A 21622-nucleotide genomic window follows, 5' to 3' on the forward strand; every position below is an offset into this window, starting at 1 on the left:
AAAGGGGGAATGGTTTTAAACTAAAAGAGTGGGGACTTAGATTAGAGATTAGGAGGAAATTCTTCACTCAGAGGCTGGTGAGGCACTGAAACGGGTTGCCCAGAGAAGTTGTGGATGCCCCATTCCTGGAGGTGTTCAAGACCAGGTTAGATGAGGCCCTGGGCAACCTGATTTAGTTGCATGCCTGCCTATGGCAGGGGAGCTGGAACTAGATGATCTTTAAGGTCCCTTCCAACCCAAGCTATTCTATGATTCATTCTGTGATAACGTCAATCAAATATTCTGTGAATTATTGGGGATAAATTTGAGGGTAGGGTTAATTTGTTGGGATATTCTCTGGTTTAATAAGGCATTTTAAAATAAACAGTAGGTAGGTGGAATTTTTAAATATATGTATGGTTTCTCACCTTTTGGATTCAGAGGAGAAATATGTACATATAAATTTAGTCTTTAAAAAAAAGTTTTAACTGTTGTTAAAAAAAAAAAAGCATCCACTGTTTACAATAATGTAACTCTTCTGAATTCAGTAGATTTTACACTGGTCAATGCTGAGTCTTGCCTTAAATCTTCAGATGGTGTAATTTTACCTAGGTATTTTTAGTAGCACTCTTAAAGCAGACTTTTCAAGGAGCTTGGAAATCTCAATTTAAAAAAAAATCTATTCAGTTGTCGTATGATGAAAGGAAAGACGTGTTGGTATTTTACTCTAAGATGGATGTTACTGCAACGGTTGACATACTCTTTAAGGAAGACTTGAGGCGTGTAGGTGGATACCACAGCTCTTCAGAAAGTTTAGTGAATAAATAAAATAAGGATTCTTTTTTTAAAAGCCATTCTAATTAATCTGATCAACACTTCCATAATTTTTCAGGCATAGAGAAAATATTTCTTATATTTTACATTATTTGGTCAGTAGACTGTAGATTATGACATCAGACTATACAACATAAATAACACTAAAAGAAAGAATTTGAATCAGAACATTAACCACGGAAACCTATAGACACATGGTAACTTACGGAGAGCATTATATTATGTACACCAAATGCATATACTATAGTAACATCTGTCACTGAATGTAAAGGATTTTCCTCTTTCTCTTTTGCTGAAATAGTTGTTAATATGTAAGCATATGTAGTGTAATAAAAATTTACTAGATTATATTAGAACTGTGCAACAGCAAACAAATATATGCAGGATTTTTTATGGCATTAGAATGAAACATTTCTTTTCACAGAAAACACGTACATAAAACTAATGCAGTTGAGCTATGGGGAGGGGGTTTTCTTTGTTTGTTTGCTTGTTTTTGGTTTTGTTTGTTTTTCACAGAAATATACCATAGGAAAGCAAGAAAATTGTGTTTACTCTAAACCACATTTAAATCTCCTTTGAGTGTTATGTGCTAAAATCAGCATCTTTTGACACCTTAGTCTTCCCACAAACAAAAAGTAGATTAATCAAAAACTGTTCTCCTGACACCTTGCTGATCTAATACCCCATTAACTCCCGCAGTATTTTTCACTCTCATTGAACTACAAATGTGGATCATTCTCTCTCTCTCTCTCTTTTTTTTTTTTATTTTATTATTTTTTATTGAAAATCTTACAGGTATGACTAAAAGTCATGGGCAATATCTTTCAGTTCCATTACAAAATCTGTCATATATATATATACATATATATATATATTTAGTACAACTAGAAGCAAATCTACTCAATTATGAATCAATGATTGTCTACCAAAGTGTAACTCAAAATTAAACATCCATGTTGCAGATGATTAAAATCATTTTGCTTTTCTCTGATGAAGCTGAAGGCCACTTTCACATAGTTAATTGATAATGCTGGGCTGCAAAAATTACAAAGCCTTAATGGTAATTTCCCTTCTCCCAGCCTTGTGTCACCCATACATTTCAGTACAAGGATCTTTCTTTCAGAAATAAGTACTTCTGGAGTGAACATCATTCTCTATGTAGTACCTTCTATTCACAGATAAAATCCTACAAACAATTCTGAATGACTCTCAGTAATTGCTGGCAAGTCAAATCATTGTAAGTTAGGTACAAGCAAAAGAGTTTGTAGGAGCATAGTCTAATTTAGAAACTCATCTACAGATTATCTAGAACAAAAGGATCTGAAATAATACTTAAAAACACTACTTTACTTGATTATATGCCTTATTATCTAATAATAAATCATGAAAGATGAAGTATAAATAGTCAGAATAATAAAAAAGTTCTCTTATTCTAAGAAATCCTACTTCAAAACCATACAGTATTTTAAGCAACAGCAGTTGTCTTTCTGTTTTGGCACTCCTGAACCAGTGTAGAAATTATGTGTACTGAGTTAACATCTTTGGGGAAAATACATATGTGCAGAAAGATCTAAAGATGGTTTCTGGAATTAATAGCATTACATTGCTTAACATAAGAAAGAAATTTAAGAGTCTTTTACTGTGATTCATCATCAGCAAAAGATAATGGGAGGGGGAAAAGCAGGGTGTTTAAAGTCTTTGAAGCATACAGGATATTTGACCTTGAAAATTATATCTTGCACTAAAGACACTCCCAGCTACTCTGTAGTCTTCTTTCCAGAGCTGCAATGTACAAATATTTTATTTGAATGTCTCAGACATTGTAGTGGCTCAGAAGAACAACTGTGTGTCCTTGCGGCTGCTCTCAGTTCTGAGAGATGAATGGTGGGCTCAATTGCTTTACTGTAATTTCTCTATTTCCACGCTTCATTTATCTGAGACTGGAGAAAAATCAGCATGTTCTGACAAGTCTAATACCATGAGGCAGTAAAATGGACCTGAATTTAGTGGAGATTAGAGCTCCAAAATAAATATAACGCTTTATGTAAAAATAATAATAAAAAAGGATAAATTCTCCTGTACAAATCAGAAGAGATAATAAAAAAATAACAAATAGATAGCAACATCTTTTCTATACCTACATGGGCATCACAAAACTTTTCAACCTTGAGGATACCACTCTGTATTTCTCATTTTATGTGGTCTGTAAACTACATCAGTAAGTTGATGACAAACATGGAGTTTCTTAGAACAAATTGTAATATATATCTCTTTATATATATATTCATAATGTTACCCAGGAATTTACAAAGACTTTCAGTTAAATTAATTTGAAAACAAACAGGGACAAACAAAAAATGATCTGGGTTTTTGTTTGTTTTATTTTCTGTACTTCTGGTTTTGGCTTAGCAAGCTGCATGCAGCATTATAAAGAAAATTTGCTAAAAGGCCTACATTTGCAAATACTATATATTGTCATACTGTACTGAATTATGTTTGTTAATTTGCTTCTTCTTACACTTATATCAAAGACTTTGTGTTCTAGATGTAGCAATACTGTAAAGGCATCTACAGAGTGTAATTGACTCATTGAGGTCACAGTGCATAACATACTCTCGAAAGTGAGTTGCCTCTGAAGGTATCTTATGGTTGCTATCTATTTGAACGTGTCTGAGCATTTCATTTTATTAAAAATGCCTCAGATGATCATATGCTATGTGGTCAGTGCAATCCCTAGGACAAGTTTAATGAAGATATGTTCCAACAAGGCAAAAAGAAAAAAAAGAAAAAAAAAAAGATTCAAAATGGAGAACTATTTACAACTTTCTTCTGTCTGTAAGGTTAAGTTTTTTATTTTAGTATTCTTCAGTGCGTTTTCAGAGAAGGGTTCCAAGGCTATGAGTATAAGCAGTCTGGTCCAGTCCCATACATATCCGCAAGCCTTTTAAAGCGAGGGCCCCAGTCACTGAGGTAATCGTAGTTCTGGTCAGAGTTTGAGCTGATCGAATCTAAGGAGCTGAGCGACTCTGCAACTGAGCCATTCCCCTCAAAAGCATATGTCTGCAGGGAGTCATAGGGTGGTGCGCAGGGGTCCACATCAGCTTCTTTTAGTCTCTCCCAGATAAATTCCCTAAAAATTACATTATCTGGGATGCTTTTAAAAGTTGGTCTGCTCAAGAACTGAATCTCAGGTGTCACGTCCCTCCTGGTCTTGGTGTCTCGGATGATGTTGAGATTTCTCAAGGCAGCCATGTCAAAAGCCTCAGTGTCTTCTTCTCCACCACCCTCATCATCATACCTGACAATGTTCTCTCTGATGTCTCTCTCTTCATCAAAAATGAGGGGTTCTTTTTTCCGTCGCCTCATGGTGACAATCAGCAAGACAAGAACTGGAATGCAAAAAGACTGAAGTTTTAGCAATGCTAAAATTTGATCATATTTTTGTAGTGGTCGAAACACTCATTAATTTATATGGTAAAGACACAAGGAGTAGCAGGTAATTTATAGAGTTAGATTTCAGATCTAGCAGGTTATAAAATGGCTTTTAAAACATGAGCTTTTTAGATGTTAAAGAATCTATTTCCAAAGCCATTGTGAATTAATGTTTTCATCTCTAATTCTATATCCTATGCTATCTGTTAAATGTAAATTTTAGGACTGTTTCAGTCTGAGTGTTACAATCTCATAGCTATGAAATAAAAATAATTTATTTTTTAAAAAAGAGCTTTTCCTGAACACTTAATCGCCCAAGCGGTAAAAGCACATTTGCAAAGTAACTGAACAGAATTTAATGACCACAGTTTGGGAAGTCACTGAATTAAAGTATATGGCCAATCTCTGCTGGGAAACAAACAAACAAACAAAAACAAACAAACAAACAAACAAACAAAAAATCTTCCTAGATTGGGGAAGACTGAATTGTTAAGCAATGTGTAACATAAGACTGTTTCAGCTCATGGATTAAAAGAATGTATAAGAATGCACTTTCCTTTTAAGTGCAAAGCACTGTACTTCAGACATGAATTACTTCTAGTGAGAAATTCTAGGACTGAAATTTGCTGGATCAGCCAGTGCTAGAAAAGGTAATCATTTTAGAACTATAATCCTTAAATTTTCCATCAGGTTGAAAGCTAAAATTAAATGTCAGTGACAGCTAAAAGAACTGAGAGAAACAAACTCAAGACTCATCTTTTTCAAATACAGATTTGGTAGAGAAACACCATTACTGATACAGAAATTATGGAACCAGTAATATGAATATTGCGCCCATATGTGGGACATGATGAAATGTGAGTCATACCCCTACAAAGTGATTAATATTATCCTGTAACATCTGGATAACATTTGCTGAGTTAATGATAATCCTAGAAAAGAGCAGGCATCTCTACGACTGTAAAAATAATGGTACATTGAAAAGTAAGTATCATTCCACATTCAATTGATCATTCCATATAACATTAAGTATATTTTTAATGTTAAGAATATATTATTTTTTATATTCAAATATCTAAGGTTTGGCATTGTTACTTACAGTACTTTGATATGCCTACTAAATTCCATATACATTTCTGAAAAGGAAAAACTGGTTCAGATAAAATTAAGATTGATTAGGCTGTCTAGGCCGTCTCAGAAATGTCCTCCATAAATTGAATAATATAGAATATTGTTGAAAGCCTTTCTTTTCAGGGAGGAATTTTTAAAATCATTATCAATCTAGTTATCGTGAGACATGACTTATTATGGGGATCACTTGGTTAGAATTAAACCAGTCTTTCAGAGACTATACATGTAGAAAACTGTCATATTTCCACAGATATTATCGTAATTTCCTTTGTAGTAATGTTTGTTTAAAAGTAAAACTGGAACAAGTTAATTTTTTCCCTTTTTAAAATATATTAATATATTACAAAAATATTTTTAATTTATTTATAGTAACTATGAGGCACAGGTCCAATGATCCATCTATTAACAGATGTCCTATGACTTTATACCACTTCAGCATCATCATAACTATTCCACTTTTTTTTTCCCCCTGGCATCTCACTGAATCATGTCTTGTGTACTGAATTTAGGAGCCACTGGTTTGGGGCACTTTGCTTTCAACAACATTTACATAAGTAGTTTGACAATGTAGGATTTTGAACTTTTAAGTGGCTTTTATGAAATTTCAAAACATTTTGATGATTGTATAATACAAATTAAGTTGTAAATTATACAACAGATAACGTAAAATTATCATCGTATAGATAACAGTTGCATTCCACTCTTATTGTTTTTCCTTATTATAAAAGGTATTTTTAAGTGAAAGACAAATTAGGTTGCTGACAGTACTAAAATATATTTAAGTCAAGATTGCTATTGATTTCTCTTTTTTGAGCATTTTTAAAATTTACTTACACATTTTTTATTGCCAAGTAAGTAAGCAGATAATCATTTCCTTTAATCAAGTGCACATGTGTTTTCACACCACTGTCACTCTTAACAGACTTCATTTTCAAAGTTAAATACCTTTAATAAGTGAAAAATATGAAGCTCAGTAGGTAGGTCTGCCTGAAGGTGCAATAAAGTCAAGATGCAATGAGTGTTTTATGTAGTATTCCTTGTACATCACATCCCTGCTTGAAGTCAAGAAAAATATGGAGTCTTTCTAAAGGTTAAACCTTTTAGCATGTAGATGGCTTTATGAGATTATTAATTTCTATCTGTTCCAGCAGCTATGAACAATAATGTTTAACCTCTAAATGAACAAAGCTTTAGCTGTATTTCAACAACTGCAGAGATGAATACAAGTGCAAACCAAATTACACTGGTAACTAAATCAAGTGAAAATGATTTATAAAGCTTATCCATTTCTCATTGTCATTTTTCCCCCTACATTTATCACAAAAGCAGAGATCAAGTCAGTGACTGTCTGAACATCTAGAGAATGCAATATCATAGAGGAGAAATAAAACACAGTGAAAAAGCTTTAGGAACACATGTATTTTACATTTTGGCCATCAGCTCTATACCAGTACACTGAACTGATGCCAAGATGATGAAATGCCAACACTGATTTTGTATGTGATTTAAAAAATAAATAAATAAATAAATAATTTTAAGCTAATAATTATGAGTGAATAACTAAAACTAGTAGAGAAACATCTAAACTAACCTTTTGTTCTGGTTTACCAGAATTGTTGGAACTGTTGATTTTGTTTAACAGGTACAACAGCTGACAGAACCTGGGCATTTGTATTTATATTATCTGTGATAAAATGTAATTTTATCTTTGTGTTGGTATAACTACAATCATAGTATCAGTAGTTTCAGTTCACTTAAATCAGTTTTTAAGCTAATGCCCTTGAATACAAGAAAAGTTTTTTGTTTGTTACAGTGCAGTGTGCTTTGTGGAATTATTATCAAATTTCCACTTTAGTGTGATCTGGCAAAAAGTCAGGTTTAGGTTACCTGTGCTTCTCTGTTTTAGCATTAAAATTTCTGTTTGTACTCAGGGCAACTACAGTGTCAAAGTAAAGAAGCCATAATAGCTCTCAAAAAAATTGAAGGAGAAGCCTACACTCAGAAACAGGAAGAGCTGTAAAGGGACAGAGCTAAATCACAATCGTTATCATACTCTGTACATACTTCACTCTGAAGCCTGGCATTTACTATAGCAATAAGCCATGTCAGCTACAAATGAACATACCATTGCTTTATGCCTTAGGTGTATCATGAGTTATAAAGCTGAAGATTGGAGACACTTAGCCATCTGAGAAGCACACTAACCTGTTTAGTTACACATTGCAGTTGCTAGTACAGTCAAAAGAGATTTGAGAATACAGAGGCCAAGACTCAGGAAACGTGTATTTAATTTCCAGTTAACAAGTTTCACGTATAACTGTTGCTTAATCAGTTTACATTGCTATTTGCAAAGTGATTGTGACCTTTGAATGCCCAGACTGAGTAACGTTAGTAGGCTCTATAATTTTCAGAAAATAGGTTCTGCATTGCGTAGTCAGCCACCTTTTAAATGACTCAATTTGAATTACCTCTAAATTGAAACAATTATTGATTTATCATTTTTCAGCTGTAAGACCCAGTCCATACATACAACATTGTCCCATACCGTATCCATTTTACCCATTTAGAGAATAAGATCCTTATGACTAGTATTGTTTCTTCCTGTTTAAGAGTCACAAAATTACATGTGCTGATTTTATTAGGCTTTTGTAAGTAATATGTTAATAATAACTTACTTGTTCCTTAATTGAAAGCAAGTAATGATTTAAATCTGTATTTTGAAAGGTAATCAACCTATCATTAACTTGTAAAATCTAAAGCCAGATTAAGAGGAGGTTTGCTACGTTGTTAGTGAGAAAAATTGTGGGGCTAATAAATTATATTCAGAAATACGGAAGATAAAAATAATGAAAGAGAATATGTCAATCTAGCTTTCTATTTTTTCAATACAAAGAAAATCTTTAACCTCTCAAATATGATTGGGTTATTTACAGGTGAATATTCTTTTTGTATGTATGATTTTATATATACATTTTATGCTAAACACTTGTTACAAAAGCAGTTATTTTGTCTGGAAGATGCTAACTGAAAAACAAATTACCTTGAATTAAATTACCATATAATTTTAAAAGGAGGTAAAAGTTCCTTTTTACTTCTCTAAAAATTATGTGCGGTCTAAAATGAATACAAACTAGCTTTTCATATGCTTTTTATAGAATAAATTGGAAGCACTTTTATTTGTTTTTTTTTGTTTTTTTTTTTTTTTTCTTTAAAACACAGCCTCACTGCAGAGTGAATAATTATAAAGGTTTTGGGGTATTAACAAAGTACTGGAGCTTGAATGTGGAATAAAATTTAGATTTTAATCTCCATCATTCAATCTAAGAAGGAGAAAAAAATGGTAAAATGTTTATGACTTTTAAGATTATTTAACTTTGAAAAAAAAATTAGCTATTCCACGTTATATGTGATTATAATAAACTGGTATAATGTAGTAATTTTTTTCCTTCTTACCATCACTGAAAACATTGTGCTTGTCTAAAATTGATCAGTTGTTTAAGTAAAAATAATAACACTAAGAAATCCCACTGAGACAATCCGAGTCTTCTTTGAGACAAATGGTTATTTATTAGGCAAAGGGATGTGCAGGGAGGAATGAATGTCAAAGCATATCATACTAACTTTAAGCAGATAAGAGTTTGTTGCATTTTCAAGATATTACAACCAGAATGTATTCATTCATGATAATTATGCAAATCTCATCTCTCCTCTGCTTTGCAACTGAAACTTACGTTGAGATGACATTGATGAATGTGACTAGATTTGCAGTGTATTTTAAAATTTAATCAGAAAAAAAAAAAAAAAATTGATCCAGTAACCTGTTTCCTCTGATAAACCCTTACATGAAAATGTACATTGCTTGGTCCCTGGAACCACTTGCTCACAGTTTAAACTTATTTTTTATGCAGCACTAGTTGATCTTCATTATTTTATTTGTTTGTTTGGTGTTTTTTGTTTGCTTGCGGTTTTTTGTTTGTTTCTTTGCTTTCCTTGGGAATTAATGTAAAAAGAAAATTCCTAGCATTATTGCCATTCAGCTGATCCAGCAACTGCCTTCTGGGATGAAATAAGAGAAGAAGAAAGGCTCTGGAACAAGACAAGCAACACTTGATTAGTGTTTCACTGGTCATCAGTGACGCTTTGATACCTCTACTTTATGAAGACTGGCACCTGACCAGGAATAAAACAGCTGCAGGATCCAGCACCTTAGTGCAGGACTCAAAGCCAAGTTTAGCACAGAAACACAGACTAAACAGTGCCTTCAACTCTGAACTGTATCCAAAAGGAAAAGTTTAGGAAGGAAATGATGAGATCACATAGAAATATCTACTTGGATAAACAAGAATAACACATTCAGATAGCTAAATTTGAAGTCCAGTTCTTTGACAACTAAAATCAATGGTGAGGTCGTTGTCTGCCAGACTCATTTGGAGTGCACAACCCGTTATTTAAACACTATGTTCACATAGTTTATCCTCAGTTCTTTACCAAATGCTTGTTCAGCACAATCCAGAAGTGACTGGGATAAAACCTCAGGTTACCTGATTTATTGGTTGTGTTTGAGCTGTGCTACACTGAGTGGAATAAGCAAGTTACTCTCTGGCACAATGCTGTGTCTCCACTGAGCACTCTTCTTCAACACATATGGTTCATATTTCTCAAAAGCTCATGCCCAGGCCAACCTGACTTTTAGCTACAGTAGTTTCTTATGCATTATTCAGAAATTCCCTTGATTATATATAACAGAATGGTGACATTTCAGTTTGGGTTTAAGTTAATTGCTATCGTTACAGAATTCTTAAATACATTGAACCAATGCTTTCAACAGGTGATTTTCCATTAATGTCAATGCCAGTTGCTACAAGAGAAAAGCCTAACATTATATGTTTCTTTGAACTCTACTATTTACCTGCATGTGCAAATAAAGTTCATTTGGGAATAGATATGGACTAGAAATATTGCTAGAAGAAAATGTATTAAAAATGTTGATTAGAATTTTTGATGATCATTCACTTGTATTTCTCCTTAAGCCTTGGTCTTTACACATGTTGAATGAGATTAAACAACCTTATGTTTTTAGCTCTTTTTTTTTTTTTTTTTGGTCAAAAAGCTGAAAAACTCGGGAAATGTCTCCTCCTATACACAGACATTGAGTAAATTGTTTGGGTTCATTGCAGAAGCAGTGATTTTTCTTATTCTCTAAATGCAGTAAAAGAGGATTCCTTTTTCTGAGTCCTTTGGAATTGTTTGTAGCAGAAGAAACATTTCCTACTAATGGCTTACAGTGAGGTGAATCAGTCAATGAGAAGTCTCCCATATGTGGATAAAATACTGGCATGAACAAAAATGCAGACAAAAATCTTTTGATTTGATTTATGCAAATTACTTGGATAGCAGTGACAGATAAATCACCACTGGGATTATACAAATTTGAGGAGACTTCAGTCTTCTCCTTCCCCTTAGGCTGATATGTGCAGCCAAGGAATAGACGAATCTCTCCAGTGATAACACTCGTGAGAATTCTTATGTGCTGAATCGGGACCTTTTTACAGTAGATCTTTCTGACAATAAGTAAAATTGCACCTCTGCTTATCTGCATCCCACAGATGCAAGGATAATCCTTCATCTTTATTCCGTGATTTGGCCCTGTGTAGTATCATCTAGGCATTTTGTTTCAGGACTTGTCATGGAATGAAAAATGCTAACCAAACTAAGCTCTTGACACTGTTCTGCTGTTCACAAGCTGGTTGATCCCCTTGTCTTCTATCTAGCTGTGGTTACACTGCACAACATAAAATCCAAGAGAGACACCAGTTGCAGGAGTAACAAAAGATCCTTCTGTAGAAGATGTTCAATTAAATAAGATGATTCTAATCAGTAAATTATATCTGTTGTATTTCCTGAGTATCTTTTGTTCTCTACAAATCAATTTTTAAAAAAAGTTACATCTCTGAAAAGAACACACACTGATTAAAAAGTAAGTAATCTGGAAATAACTGGCTTTTATACTAAACTAGAGAAATACTCCCATAAACTGCATTGTTTATCTTTTAAATATTGAATTTGTTGTAAATAATCTTTTTTCTTCTAATATTATTTCATATGTATCTCTGGAGGCAGCTTAAATTAGAAAGTATCTGATCTTGAAAATCACAGAATGAAGGTTTTTGTGGCTCATGATACAAAATGCTGTTCTGCCTGGAATGTGATTAATTTAGTGATTAAAAATGAATAAATAAAATAGTGTGTGTATATCTATACATATTTTTTTATTTTTTCTTTTGCTAATTACAATGCATTGCACTGAAAATAATTGTAACAGGAAGAAGACTTACCCAGAAGTGTTAAGACACAAGCCAGTATTGCTATCAGGGCTCCAGTGCTAAGTCCTGCAGGCAATATGTATGCTTCTGCATTGCATGTCTGAGCAATACCATCTGCATCACAGTCACAGACTCTGATGGTGAGTGTATTAGTGCTACTCAGTGAAGGTGACCCACTGTCCACAATGAATATTGGCAAATAAAAAACAGATTGTTCCTGTCTTCGGAAACCATTTCTTCTGGTTAATACTGTTGCGGTGTTATCTAGATAAAGGAATAAAAAGATAAATGTAGAATACTTGGCCTTTTAAGAATATAAGTCTATAAGAAATACAGCCTTTCTCTCAGAAGACTTTAGAAACACATTGTATTATTTCAATGAGCTTATATTGGTCATATATTCCTTAATCTGCAGAGGTAGGATTGGCTGAGAATTCACGTTCAACTAAACAAAAATATTCCTGTTGTCCATGAAAAACTATTTCAAAATTGCAGAGGTCTATTTGTTTTTAGTATGCTCAGAGTTCCACAGTCTCAATATATAGCTAAAGAAAAAAAAAAAACAAAACAAAACACTTCAGTAATCAGTTTAAGTATTTATATTCATGTTTCAGGTCTAATTTCCAAGGATCTATTTCAATTATTCACAGATATAGAGAGCATGGAATAAGAGAATACATTAATAGGTGAGTAGGTTCTGAACACCAATTAATGATTTTTTTTGAAATGTAAAAATAACCTCTTGGAGCACAAATACATGTAATTGCATGTATAACAAAGATGTGTTTGTTTTCAGTCTCAGCTGAGAGTCAGCAAGTTGGCTAATATAATCAATCTAAAACATGTGCTTCAACGTTGCTCTCATTTGTGTGACTAAAATGTCCATGTGTTCCAGAAAATATGTGCAAAACTCACTGTGTTCAATACAGGTTGACCGCTCCTGAGAAGTAGGGAGATACATCTCCTAGAAATGTATAGAAAAGGTTGGTCGGTCGGTCTGTCTAGCTATCATCTAGCTATTATCTATCTGTCTAACTATAGACAGATTCATTGATAATCCAGTATAGGTATCTTATTGTGTCATCTAATATGACCTATCTAGCAAAAAAATACAAACATTTCCTCATATAGCACCATGTGAAATATGTCTAAAGCTAAATAACATCAGAAGAGGCAACTGGTTCTGTCTCATAACTCCATTGATTTTACTGGCATTGCAATGGTCTGTTATCACCCTTTGCAAACTGTAAGTTCTCTGGAAGATGGACTGTCTTCTTACTGAGTACTTTGCAGTACTTGTAACAGCATCAGATTTCTGAACAGTCTTATTCTAATGCATTTTTATTATTTTGATCACTATTTACAATTTTTAGTTTCAAATTGTATGCCTGTGTGAGAGGTCTTTATTAGGTCTCATGTACTTAGTGAGTGTTGTTCAAGGTCTTTCTGTACAAACAGTACATCTTAGTCCACCATATGCTTCTTTCTTCTTATAAATAATGATCGCTTTGTAACTCTGGATAATACTGATACATAAAAGAGCAATGCAAGGGTAAGATGGTGTCTATTTAGTTCTACTTGCCTCAGCTAACAGCTAAACAGTGAAACTAATAAGAACACTAATTAGAAGCATGTTCTCAGATATTTAACTAATAAAAACGTGATGTCAACAGGAGTCTTTTAATAAGTGTTTGAGGGAATAATACTAAGAAGTCAGTGTAAATGCTTCTGTTTTCAAAATCATTCCTCAGTAGGTAGTATACTTATTGAAAAGGTGCATAAAACAAAACAAAACAAAAATAACAAAAATGAACAAACAAACAAAAACAAACAAACAAAAAAATGTGCACTTATTTTTTATGCCCTGAGTTGAATTAATAAAATATTGATTCATGGACATTTTTCAGTTATTGCTCCAAAGTATAATCTATTTTGGATTAAAACCAAACCAAACCAAACCAAACCAAACCAAACAAAACAAAACAAAACAAATCAATAAATACAAGGGGAAAATGTGAAAAGACTGCCTTCTGGAAAGAAAAAATAAAAATAAAAAAGAAGCTACTGTTTGGCTCAAGACTTTAAATGATTCAGACACCAGCTTTACTCCCTTGACAGACCATCTACAGATAAAATCACTTTTGAAGCTGATTGCACTTTAATTCACATCCTTACCAATGTTTATGTAGGTCATACTCAGCATGATATATTCAAAATGAAAGGTGTTGGTTGTCAATATTTACCTCCCCCCCCCCCAAAAGGTTATCTACCTTTGTTGTCCTGAAGTGTAAAATTGTGGTTATTTGCTGCCTCTGCTGTTAAACTGAAGTAGAACTGATGGCCGTTCGGTGGGTCATCTTTATCAATTGCACTGATTTTCTGTATGACCTGTTTTGAAATACATTGAGGTTTCATTATATGAAATAAGAAGAAGCACAAATACATACACGTTGCATAACTCCTCTGTTACATATCAAAGTATCAATCCTCTCATGGGTCCTGCTCATATATTATTATTGTTTTTTAATTTTCTGAACTCCCAAGCATGTAGAGATACTATTACATGTAAAATGTGACTCTTTTCCTTACTTTCCCTGTATCTGAACTTTATTTACCAAAAGCAATTCTCTGCAGTGCCTATGAGAGAGTTAGGTCCTGTCATGCACCAGCGCTTGAAGTATAAACTGCACAGCAGCGGAAGAATCATATCTTCCAGATGGCTATAATATGGCCCTCTTATTGTTAGTTACCTGTTGCTGTGATCAGTGTTGAACTGTAATCTTTTGCAAAGGAGAGATTATGCTTATGAGCACTCAGTTACTTTTTTATGAAAAAAAAAGAAAGAAAGAAAGAAAAAGAAATAGTATGAAAAGGAAAAATCCAAGTCCCAAGTATATTAATATATTCTTTTTTTTTTTTTTCAAATTCATTTTGTAAAATTCTGTCAAAACTTGTCTCTAAAGGAAAGATCTCAAAATTGCTTACAATTCATAATGGAAAGAATAGTAAAGGTGACAGTTCTGACTGGATCACAGGGACAAGAAACAAGTATTCCAAAAAGAACACTCTTATTCTATTCCTGTGCTTCTCATGAATGCAAGCTAATGATAGTGTTTTCTGTTGAAGACTTCAATTCTGCTGTACTTTTGAAATGTGTAATAGACAACATCTGCCACAGAAAGGAAAATATTCTGGGAGAAGGCCTGAAAGTGCAAAGCATCCCGGGGATTACGTGGGATCTATATGTATGAGACATCTACTACTTTTCTGAGAGAGAGAAGAGAGAATTAGAAAACATATATTTCCTTAGGTCTTAAATATCAAAGTCGAAAAGCTAAAATATGACAGACACCAAAGATAAACAATACCAGATACTGTTAGTTAAGTCTAGGACTGTTTGTAAGTCATGTTGGGAGTTAAAAACAGTTTGGTAGGAATAGGTTTTGTGAAATTCTGACCTTATGGACCATACCTTCTAAGGGAAATAAAACTATGTGCTCATTTTAGGAATGGTAGGCCTTTAGTTTCGGAATAAACTCCATGTTAAGATTTCCCACTTCCCAGTAAAATGAGGAGGAAGTATATATTCTTAGTGTTATTAAAATTTTGGTGAGCTTAAAAATGTGTCAGTTATGTTGTAAGGAAACCTTCTTGTGTAGGTTGTAAGTAAGTTTGAGAAAATTTGGAGCCTTTTTACCCTACCTTGAACACATTATTTTTACATCTGCATCTTTTTCTTCAAAAGTAAGGTGGATATGTTAGGACTTGAGTAATATTTGCTTGTGCTGCACATCAAAACATTGTTTTTACTCTCATAAACAGACTATATTTTATCTTAAAGCTGTCAGGCTTCTGAATTGAATGACCACCTATCTGATAAAAGTAAACATTAAAAAAGTATAAAGCCATACCTGGCCAGGTTGAGCATTTTCACAGACAGTTGTCTCATATTCCATGGCAAACTCAGGGGCATTGTCATTGATGTCAAGGATAGTGATGGCTACATATCCTCTCCCAATCTGTGCTGGATTCTCTGAGAAGAAGCCAACAATACAATCAAGTAGAGCTCCTTGAGAGTTATACTTTGGGTCAGTATGTTTCTCATTTGTAATTTTCTTTTGCATATGCTTGTCAAATCAATTACAATCCCTTCTAGAAAGACAAAAGAAGCTCTTGGCTTGATCTTTTGGACAAAATGAAAACAATGTATGTGTTTTCCAACAGCATAAATGCAATTGAGGTTTTACTTTCAGGAATAAGCTGAAAATCTAACTCACTAATCAAAACATTCATTTACATCATATGGAAAGATAAGAGTACAATGATGTAGAACCATCACCCAGGCCGCACAGCGAACCAAAACAACCCTATTCAAACTAGGAATAGCCCAGATATCATGGGTGAAATTATATGTTGCAACTCTAACTGATCAGGCCAGTAAGAACTTAAAAACAGAATTCCTTCAGCTATGTTAAAAAAAAAAAAAAAAAAAAAAAAAAGTGTATTTCCAAGCAAACTTGAAGTGGAATCACATTCTCAAACAGATGTACATTTCTAGCTAAAATACGAGTCTGTGAAAGACCTAATGTCATAATTTAATCTCAAAGAGTAGATATTTGGTGGACTAACCATAACGGACATTGGTGTCTACTATACCTATTTTGCAAAATAACACTTCTGGTTTGGAGCAAGGAAAAGAGAGATTGTAGGTGGTGACATGAGTGAGATTGCAGGGCAGAAGGAAAAACTTCACAAACATTAAAAGATGTATCTATTTCTTTATATGGTATTGCAACCAAATTTTATTAAATATTTTATATTTTATTAAATATTAGCATTTTTAAAAGAAATGCCCAGCTGAAGTGCCTCTACACCAACACACACAACATGGAAAACAAACAATGGCTTAATTAGACAAATATTACCTGATTGCTGTCATGGAAGTGTGGTATCACCTAACTGGAAAACTGGAATGGAGGGCTATAAACTCTTCAGAAGAGATAAACAGGGAAGGAAGGGAGGGGGTGTTGCCCTCTACATTAGGGAAGGGATTGATTGTGAAGAGATGCCTCTGAGAAACAGCCACGGACAGATTGAGATCTTGTGGGTGAGAGTTAAGGACCATACCAATAAAGAACAGCTTGTGGTTGGGGTCTACTACAGGCCACACGATCAAGGGAAGCCTGTGGATGAGGCATTCTTGCTTCAACTATAAGAAGCATCACGCTCGTATACTCTCATCCTGATGGGGGACTTGGACCACCCAGATGTCCACTGAGAAAACTACACAGCAGGCTGTAAGCAATCCAAGAGATTCCTAGAGTATGTTGAGGATAACTTCCTGGTATTAGACAAACCAACCAGAGGAGAAGCGTTACTGGACCTGGTGCTCACCCATGCAGAAAAGCCAGGTCCTGCACCTGGGACGGGGCAACCCTGGCTATAAGTACAGACTGGGTGATGAGACACTGCAGAGCAGCACCGCAGAGAGGGATCTGGGGGTTGTGGTTGAATATTAGCCAGCAGTGTGCTCTGGCAGCCAGGAAGGCCAACTGTGTCCTGGGGTGCATCAAGTTGCATTGCTAGTCGGTCAAAGGGAAGTGTTTGTCTTGCTGGACTCTGCACAGGTGCGACCTCACCTCAAGTACCGTGTGCAGTTCTGGGCACCACAGTACAAAAAGGATGTAAAACTGTTGGAGAGTGTCCATAGAAGGGCTACGAAGAAGGTGAAGGGCCTAGAGGGGACAACGTATGAGGAGCAGCTGAGGTCACTTGGCCTGTTCAGCCTGGAGAAGAGGAGGCTGAGGGGAGACCTCGTCACGGTCTACAGCTTCCTCACGAGGCATGGTGGAGGGGAAGGCACCAATCTGTTCTCTTTAGTCACCAGTGATAGGACCCACAGGAATGGTGTCAAGCTGAGGCAGGGGAGGTTTAGGCTAGACATGAGGAAGAGGTTCTTCACCGAGAGGGTGGTCGCGCACTGGAACAGGCTCCCCAGGGAAGTAGTCACTGCACCAAGCCTGTTGGAGTTTAAGAAGCGTTTGGACTGTGCACTTAGTCACATGGTCTGAAATTTTGGGTAGACCTGTGTGGTGCCAGGAGTTGGACTCAATGATCCTTATGGGTCCCTTCCAACTCGGAATATTCTATGATTCTGTGATTAAAGAGGTCAAGACTGGAGGCAGTCTGGGATGCACTGACAATGCCCTAGTTGAGTTTGTGATCTCGAGGAGTACAGGCCTGGCAAAGAGCAAAGTCAGGACCCTGAACTTCTGAACGAGCAAATTTCAAGCTATTTAAAGACCTAGTAGCTGTGATTCCATGGAACACCATCCTTAGGGACAAAAAGAGCTAAGCAGAGCTGGCAGCTCTTTAAGGATGTTTTCCTTAAAGCGAAACTCTCCATCCCTCTGCATAAAAGAGCAGGCAGGGAGGGCAGACAACTGGGATGGCTAAACAAGGACCTGTTGGTCAAACTGAGGTCTAAGAAGGAAATGCACACACAGTGGAAACAGGGACACATGGCCTGGGAATAGTACAAGGATGCAGTCTGGATATGCAGGGATGGGATAAGGAAGGCCAAGGCATAGATGGAACTGAGCTTGGCAAGGGATGCAAAGAATAACAGGAAGGGATTCTGAAGTGACATTGCTGAGAAAAGAAAGGCCAAGAAATGTGTACCCCCTCTGATGAATGAGAAGGGTGAACTGGTAACAACAGACATGGAGAAGGCAGAGGTACTCAACAACTTCTTTGCCTCAGTCTTCACTGCCAGTCAGGCTTGCCAAGTATTTTGGTTCCTTGCACCCGTAGATGGAGGCTGCGGGAGCAAAGTCCCACCCACTGTAAGTGAACAGCAAGTTTGAGACCATCTGATGAAACTGAGCACCTACAAGTCTATGGAGCCTGATGACATGCATTCCAGGGTCCTGAGGGAACTGGATGGTGTAGTTGCCAAGACTCTCTCCATCATATTTGAAAAGTCCTGGCAGTCAAGCAAAGTCCCCTCAAGAAAGAGAAACATCACTCCCAGTTTTAAAAGGGTAGAACGGAATACCTGGGGAACTACATACCAGTGAGCTTCACCTCTGTGCCTGGCAAGATCGTGGAAAAGATCCTCCTGGTAGCAATGTCAAAGCACATGCAAGACAAAGAGGTGAACCGAGACAGCCAGCATGGCTTCACCACAGGTAAGTTGTGCCTGACCAATCTGGTGGCCTTCTTTGATGGAATGACTGCATCAGTTGACAAAGGAAGAACTACTGATGTCATCTACCTGGACTTCTATAAGGCCTTTGACACGGTCCCACATGATATCCTTGTCTCCAAACTGGAAAGATATGGATTTGATGGGTGGACCATTCAGTAGATAAGGAATTGGTTTGAAGGCTGCTCCCAGAGAGTGGTGGCCAATGGCTCTATGTCCAAGTGGAGACCAGAGACAAGTTGTGTAGCACAGGGGTCTGTCCTGGGACCGGTACTGTTTAATATCTTTATCAACGACATAGACAGTGGGATCGAGTGCACCCTCAGCAAGTTTGCAGATGACCCCAAACTGAGTGGTGCAGTTGATACAACAGAAGGAAGGGATGCCATCCAAAGGGACCTGGACAAGCTTGAGAATTAGGCCCACGTGAACCTATTGAGGTTCAACAAGTCAAAGTGCAAAGTGCTGTTCTGGGTCTGGACAATCCTGGACATGAGTATAGAGCTCACTGAGAGCAGCCCTGCAGAGAAGGACTTGGGGGTACTGGTAGATGCTCATCATGGGCCACCAGTGTGCGCTTGCAGCCCAGAAGGCCAACTGCATCCTGGGCTGCATCAACAGAGGAGGAGTAGCCAGCAGGTCGAGGGAAGTGATTGTTCCCCTCTATTCTGCCCTCTTGAAGCCCCACTTGGAGTCTGGAGCCCCCAGCACAAGGAGGATGTTGATCTGTTAGAACAGGTCCAGAGGAGGGCCATAAGGATGATCAGAAGGCTGGAGCACCTCTCCTGTGAAGAAAGGCTGAGAGAGTTGGGGCTGTTCTGCCTACAGAAGAGAAGGCTCTGGGGTGACTTCATTGCAGCTTTTCACTAGTTAAAGGGGTCTTACAAAAAAAGATGGAGAGCAACTCTGCTCAATCAGAAAATGATAGGGCAAGGAGGAATGGTTTTAAACTAAAAGAGTGGAGATTTAGATTAGAGATGTAGACTCAGAGGGTGGTGAAGCACTGGAACAAGTTGGCCAGAGAGGTTGTGGATGCCCCATCCCTGGAGGTTTTCAAGACCAGGTTGGATGGGGCCCTGGGCAACCTGGTTTAGTGAGTGGCATCCCTGCCTATGGCGGGGGGGGGGGGAGTTTTCTGGCAGGAAGCAGTTTTCTGGCAGGAACTGTGGCCCTTGGGGGACCTGTGGTGAAGCAGTCTGCTCCTGATGGCCTGCACTCCATGGTATGAACCCATGTTGGAGCAGTTCTTGAAGAACCACATTTCACAGAATGTATTCAGAGCTGAACAAGTTTAGGTTTAAATTTTCATACAGCATTCTTGTACGTACTTGAAGAGTTTGATTCTTCATCATTTTTCAACTTACACCAGAAAAGGATACTGTGTACAAAATATCCTCTACCATCTTACTTGAGATTCAGGAAAGTAAAACAACATAGGTATTCACATGTCCTTTACTTCATTCTTTTTAAGAGTGTTGTGACTGACCAACAGCAATCAGCCTGAGTGTCATCACTAAGAGGAGTTAACTGCTCTCCTCTATTCCATATCATTTTTGCTCTAAATTATATTTAGTCTGAGACTCCTGACATTTTCAGCTTCTTTTGTGCTTGCTTTTCTAAAGTTAAAAAAATACATGAAGTGTGAGGCAAAAGAAAGTGTAAATGCTTAATCTGTTGTATTTCTGCATTTTTATCACATAGGTGTCTTTTACATTGAGTAAGAAGAACTGTTTTTATCTGCCATGTTTTGAAACATTGTCATATTTTCACTTGGTGCAGCTCATCCCAACTAAACCTGAAGTTTTATACATAAACAACTAATAAAATCTTTAAATTGTTACTTACGACTCTCCATAGCCAAGACTGTGATATTATGAACCGCATTTGTTTCCCTGTCCAAAGACTTGGCAGTTGTAATGACTCCACTGTTGGCATCAATATTGAAATACCTCTCAAGGTCTGTGTTTCGATCTATTGAGTACCTAGGTGAAGAATGAATGAAAACTTTTGATTTATGTTCAATTAAAGCTTGTAAAAATGTTTCTTTGATTTCTCATTAGAGAGAAAGTGTTTCCATTGTTTCCCCATTTTGGACTTGGTTTTGTCCAGTTTCTCTAGGGTGTTAAAAGAAGGAAAGCTGTAAGCAAAGGCAAGACCACACAGGCAGTGACCTATGCTGACAGTGGCAGGCTCCATTACCACAGTGACCTGTTAAGCAAGATTATAGGCATTCCCCTCTCTTTTCTATCTCCCTCTCCATTGTAATGCAGCCATTCATTTACTTATGGAATAGTATCCTACTGAGACCAAGCTAAAGAGAAGAAGAGTTGGAAGTGTGCTGCATGGCTGTACCAGTAAGGCATGGCTCCCATGGGTGCTGGCAGCCTGAGCACAGTTCTCTGTCAGAAGCAAAAGAGCCCCTGAGTCACCCAGAGCTGCCAGGGCAGGGAAAAGAAAAGAAAGATAACGCAGAGTATGTCAAGGGATTGCATGTCATCATGCATCCCGTCAGCTCCCAGTGCTTAACTGTCATTTGACAAACACAGGCTTATGCCCTAGACTCTTTGTCTTAGCATATCTTTTGCCTCCAAACTTGTTTTAGGGAAGGGAAACTAGCTCCTTAGCAAATAGAAAATAGCGTAAGTGAAAAGGTCAGACTTCCTGTGGGTATTTTGCTTATATCCCTTTTGAGAGAAAGGGATAGTTGATTAGGCAG

At 36.5% G+C, this 21622-nt stretch overlaps 1 protein-coding gene across 11 annotated transcripts in view; it reads right to left on the bottom strand.

Annotated features, from left to right (window-relative positions):
- Positions 1-815: 815 nt before the first annotated feature.
- LOC308189046 (cadherin-7) overlaps positions 816-21622 on the bottom strand; it is a 92173-nt gene continuing 71366 nt past the window's right edge. For all 11 annotated transcript variants that reach the window (XM_080578668.1, XM_080578662.1, XM_080578670.1 and 8 more), the window contains 5 exons: positions 20752-20888; positions 15611-15732; positions 13970-14087; positions 11712-11963; positions 816-4202 (listed from right to left, as the gene is read on the bottom strand). In XM_080578668.1, the coding sequence (XP_080434794.1) occupies positions 3709-4202; positions 11712-11963; positions 13970-14087; positions 15611-15732; positions 20752-20888 (1123 nt within the window). In that variant the 3' untranslated portion in view covers positions 816-3708. The remainder of the gene's footprint in view (positions 4203-11711; positions 11964-13969; positions 14088-15610; positions 15733-20751; positions 20889-21622) is intronic.

This window comes from Anser brachyrhynchus, assembly GCF_964034855.1.
Source record: "Anser brachyrhynchus genome assembly, chromosome: 2".
In the NCBI taxonomy this organism is placed as follows: domain Eukaryota; kingdom Metazoa; phylum Chordata; class Aves; order Anseriformes; family Anatidae; genus Anser; species Anser brachyrhynchus.